General features: G+C 33.6%; 1 protein-coding gene across 1 annotated transcript in view; it reads right to left on the bottom strand.

Moving 5' to 3' along the window:
• Positions 1–1,743: 1,743 nt before the first annotated feature.
• Positions 1,744–5,278, bottom strand: part of LOC110446581 — a gene marked incomplete at its 5' end in the record, with an annotated part of 5,133 nt that continues 1,598 nt past the window's right edge. The window contains 2 exons of the mRNA XM_021491792.1: positions 1,744–3,040; positions 3,445–3,522. Of these exons, the coding sequence (XP_021347467.1) occupies positions 2,952–3,040; positions 3,445–3,522 (167 nt within the window). The remainder of the gene's footprint in view (positions 3,041–3,444; positions 3,523–5,278) is intronic.

Raw genomic sequence — 5,278 nt, 5'->3', positions numbered from 1 at the left:
TACATCGTGTCAACTTCCCGTGTTTATATAACTATATAGCACATTTATTTCTTCGAAATTGAAACCTCCATATTAATTGCATCAATGAGTGTTTTGTGACTTTTCATGGTATACCCCGATAATAACGTATACGCGTACTCTTTGTAAATGGAGAGTTTAGTACGCGATTCAATGAAGGTTACCATGAGCCCTTGATGTTCTCAGATTATTATACACAGATAATCGTAATGAATTAAGACTAGCTTTTTAATCAGATTATCTTCCCCTTATACTCAAGTCACAGCTGACGACCTACCTGCTGTACTATGCTAGCAACATAAACGGAGCCCTATTCCTTTTACCCGTTTTCATTGAACGGCGTTTAAGTTAATACTCAATACTCATTCAGTATGATGTTACAATGCGTTCTTTTTATATATACTCATATATAATTAATATATTAAAACTTGCCAAAAACGTTTACTTATTTACATATATTTAAAATGTTTGCGGAACAACTTTAGTTATTTAAAGATCTAATTTAGAGTTTCTACATTTTTTTCCTGGGTTGGTTGGGCGAGCTAAGTAGGAAAAAATTATTACTACGAAGACCATTAAACGACAAAAAACGTTACGAGATAAAGTGAACGTTTCTTACAATTTTATAACGTGTTTAAGCATTTTAAAAGTATTATTTTCTTCGTCATATTTGAGGTCAACGAATGTTATCGTCTTGGCTCCAATGTAACATTTTATGACTTCTAAAAAGTCAGATTATACGGATCCGTCACAAAAAATGTGTCAAACATGAAAGTATAAAACCAAAAACCATATGATTCATTATGTCATGCTCATTTACATTTAGTTATAGCTTGTGGGACTGTCGGGATATTTTAGGAGGAGAGAAAAATATTGAAAAATCTTTAAAAAAAATCAAAAAGGTGAAAAAACGCATAAATTTGATACAATTTAAGTATATGAGCGAAACCAGGAACGATGTGAAAATCGATGAGTTGGTGAAGTCTATGAAATGTTTACTACATGCCTTAAACATCAGGGAATCATATGTTGTTAAAGATGTACACATTATAGTATGATGTAACAATATGTTGTATGGTTTGTTCAAGATATATCCAGGACTAGTTCTTACTATGTTAGAGTAGCTTCCCTTCCTTCATGATTATATGTTTGAATACAATGATGATGTTTTAAATACGAACTTGAAAGAACACAAAGTAAGACAAACCAGGTGTCAACAGGTATAATCCGACGACGATTAAATCCATGAACCAATAAATATATTGGTGGGTATTCCGCACGCAGTTTTTATCAAATTCAATTACATGTACCTGAATGGCATGTCAAGTCAATATGCAATTGGATTTATTTCGAAAGCATCCTTACTATAATGAGTATTTATCTTACTATACTCTAAGAGGCGGAATCGGTAAATATGTTACCCGTCCCCCTGACTGCTAGCAGTATTAGAGTGCCATTTGGGCGAAATGTCTTCGTATTTACTGACGGATGACTTTAATACCTCGGCACATTGTGGCTTAGTGAGTTGTTTCCAAAGGTTATGGAGTCGGGACAAAAGAGTAAAACACTCTTTGTTTGACAAAGGAAACAGACGTTTTCAAAAGCTCGCAAAAATGATTTAACTATTGTCTGTGTTCAAAATTAATTTAGCATTTACGAGAATCTAAATGATTTTAGATGATTTAATCCTAGAAACAATTTCATTTTTTTTGTGTTTAACTTTTCGTAATTATTTATGAGACGCTTGTCAATTTGTCTATCTTCGTGTTTTCTAACCGTTTATAGTGTATATCAAAGATAAGGGGACATAGTGAGAATAAAATGGAAAAAAATTACCAGTGTGGATAATATTTTTCCTTTTTCTAAAGGTATAGTTCGATACAAAGACTAGATAAACTACTTTTACAAACATGTGAAACAGGATTTACAAGTTGGATTGAATAGATATATTGTGTGGTTTTATTGAGGTTAAATGACAGCTAGTGGTCCTTAAAAATGACACGCTACTTTTAGTCAATGTGAATAATGTTTTTGCCGAATTATATTGATGAATGTTTCAAGAAGATTTCTTGGAACCTATAGATACTTCCGGTTTTATTTTGCTTGTTGATATGAGTGACTACTATTCAATCTGCTGGAATTATGCTAAAACCTGGCTCCAAGGTCTTGAACGAATTATGACCAGAGTCCAAATTTGAATATTATTTAATAACTTATTAAATTATCATTTAACATAAGTGTACATGTACACATCGTAAGTATGTACTGTGTCTTCTCATGTTACACGTAATTTAATACACTAGTTCTCAAGAGACATACTTATCTTATCGACATTTTAAATTTGGACTAAATATTAAGACTGATTCTTGGCCTTGGCGCCAGGTCCAGAGAGAGCCCTCGATGACGTATCCCAGTACTGGACGGCTAATTGAAATAAATAGGTGTATTACCTAGCGGATCGTAAGCTATAAATCAGGGTTATCCTGACCAGACTTAATAATTCGTTACCATGATAACAATACATCAAAGACGCTCAGTACATTTTTCAATAATATAGCATCAATGTTCCCATATAAACACTGCCGGCTTTCCCACCAGAGTTATAGATCGTTACCATGGTAATCACACACTGTTAAGGTGTTACATACAATTTTAAAGATATAGCAACGATTGTCCAATTGCCACGTTGATTCATTTCCGATCAAACTTATATAAATGAACTCGTTACTATGGTAACAATTCATTAAAGAGACCGCGTACGTCTGTCTGAAACGACGATTTAGAAGCAATGCATCCTTTATGACTCCTGAGGGTTTATTTTGTCTGAAATTTCCTTTTTGTCCAAACATTTTTTCTTCATTCGATGCTCCAGCTAGGCCAAGGTTATGAGCACTTGAATATCTACCTCACTGGAATAGCGTTATAACTGGTTACTACCGCAGAGCAAGGGTGCTGATGAGTATGACAATAGATGTTGCCATGGTGAAAATGACGCTTGATTTTGATTGTGCGCCGTTATATTCTACAACAAAGGAAAATATAGATACATAATATATTAAACACTTGACACACTTAAATGAATTATGAAAATGTTTGTTATGATGTATCATGACGTAAAAAATGTGAAATAATATTATATAAACAACAAAATATATATAAAACACTTTTAAAATATGTGTAAACTAAAATCAAAACAAAACTTAATCACAAAATGCGGTTAGGTTAAATATTTTGTCGGTGAAGGGTTAATGTATAACAGTTCAGATTTCAAAACAATAAATAATTACAAAAAATAATTAATTTGCACAGGTTCTCAAAGACGTAAGTGCTTGTTGAAGTCTTTGCCGTAGCAGCATTGTTTAACATTAAATATAGTAGTCATTTTATATAATTATATTTTTGTTTTAAAAGACAATCTACCATTACCTAAAGCAGCCGTTTTGTTGACGTTGCAGTTTTTCCCGGTACATGGTACTTCGTAAGGGGCCTCAGTCACGATCGGTTCTAAATTACAATGTAAAATTTATACCTTAATAAGGTTCCTTCTTCAAACAAATACAAACGCAATACATTAATCCCATAAAAGCACCCTAACATAAAATGTTAATCCACGTTTATAATAACTGTTGATAGAAATATTTGAGATTCTTTTTTTTCATTTGTACTTATGGGACAGTACAACAATATGCCACTTGCAGTAAAGTGGCACAAGAAAATGGCATGAAATTCAACGAAATATTTTAAGTATGCATGTCTCACTACATGTTACTTTAATGGCGATTCAACTGTATTTCTTATTTATTGGACGTTGACTTTGGTCGTACGGACACTTTAACGTTAAAACTAATTTTGAAAATAAGACTTTCTTTAGGTATGTGCTGTGCGAAGCTATATACTTGGATATCAAAATTACAAAAGAGTTCCTTTCAGGGAATAGTTACACCTATTCAAAAGACAACATGACCCTAATAGTATTTCGTGTTCCAATTATAGAACCACGTGCCGTGAATACGAAATTGAGATTTTACGATAATTGTGTTCTGTGATATTGACTATCGGGGCCATGACCAGAAACTCAGTTGATTAAAATTTTATTGACATTATGTTACTTTATGTTAACGGAGCTGAGACAAAGACCTCATGATCAGTTGATCAAACTTCTATTTCTTCTGTTGACAGAATGTTAAACTATATCAAGTGAGCTGAGATCAACAGCTCACGATCAGTCGATCAAACTTATATTGACAGAATGTTAAACTATATCAACAGAGCTGAGAGCAACAGCTCACGATAAGTCGATCAAACTTCTATTGATAGAGTGTTACACTATATTAACAGAGCTGAGATCAACAGCTCACGATCAGTCGATCAAACGTATATTGACAAAATGTTAAACTATATCAACAGAGCTGACATCAACAGCTCACGGTCAGTCGATCAAACTTATATTGACAGAATGTTATACTATATCAACAGAGCTGAGAGCAACAGCTCACGATAAGTCGATCAAACTTCTATTGACAGAATGTTAAACTATGTCAACAGAGCTGAGATCAACAGCTCGCAGTGAGTCGATCAAACTTATATTGACAGAATGTTAAACTATATCAACAGAGCTGAGATCAACAGCTCGCAGTCAGTCGATCAAACTTATATTGACAGAATGTTAAACTATATTAACAGAGCTGAGATCAACAGCTCACGGTCAGTCGATCAAACTTCTATTAACAGAATGTTAAACTATATTAACAGATCTGAGATCAACAGCTCACGGGCAGTCGATCAAACTTCTATTGACACAATATTACCCTCACTAACATAGTTGAAATTAACAGCTCACGATAAGTCGATCAAAATTCTAATAACACAATGTTAAACTATATGAACAGAGCTGATATCAACAGCTCACGATCTGTCGATCAAACTTCTATTGACACAATATTACCCTTACTAACATAGTTGAAATTAACAGCTCACGATAAGTCGATCAAAATTCTAATGACACAATGTTAAACTATATCAACAGAGCTGATATCAACAGCTCACGATCAGTCGATCAAACTTCTATTGACACAATGTTACACTATATCAACAGAGCTGATATCAACAGCTCACGACCAGTCGATCAAACTTCTATTGACACAATATTACCCTTACTAACATAGCTGAAATTAACAGCTCACGATAAGTCGATCAAAATTCTATTGACACAATGTTACGCTATATCAACAGAGCTGAGATCAAAAGCTCACGACCAGTC

The sequence above is a fragment of the Mizuhopecten yessoensis genome, unplaced genomic scaffold (genome assembly GCF_002113885.1).
Source record: "Mizuhopecten yessoensis strain PY_sf001 unplaced genomic scaffold, ASM211388v2 scaffold2807, whole genome shotgun sequence".
In the NCBI taxonomy this organism is placed as follows: domain Eukaryota; kingdom Metazoa; phylum Mollusca; class Bivalvia; order Pectinida; family Pectinidae; genus Mizuhopecten; species Mizuhopecten yessoensis.
The sequence above is the reverse complement of the archived record's forward strand: the minus strand, read 5'-3'. Positions and strand labels throughout refer to the sequence as shown.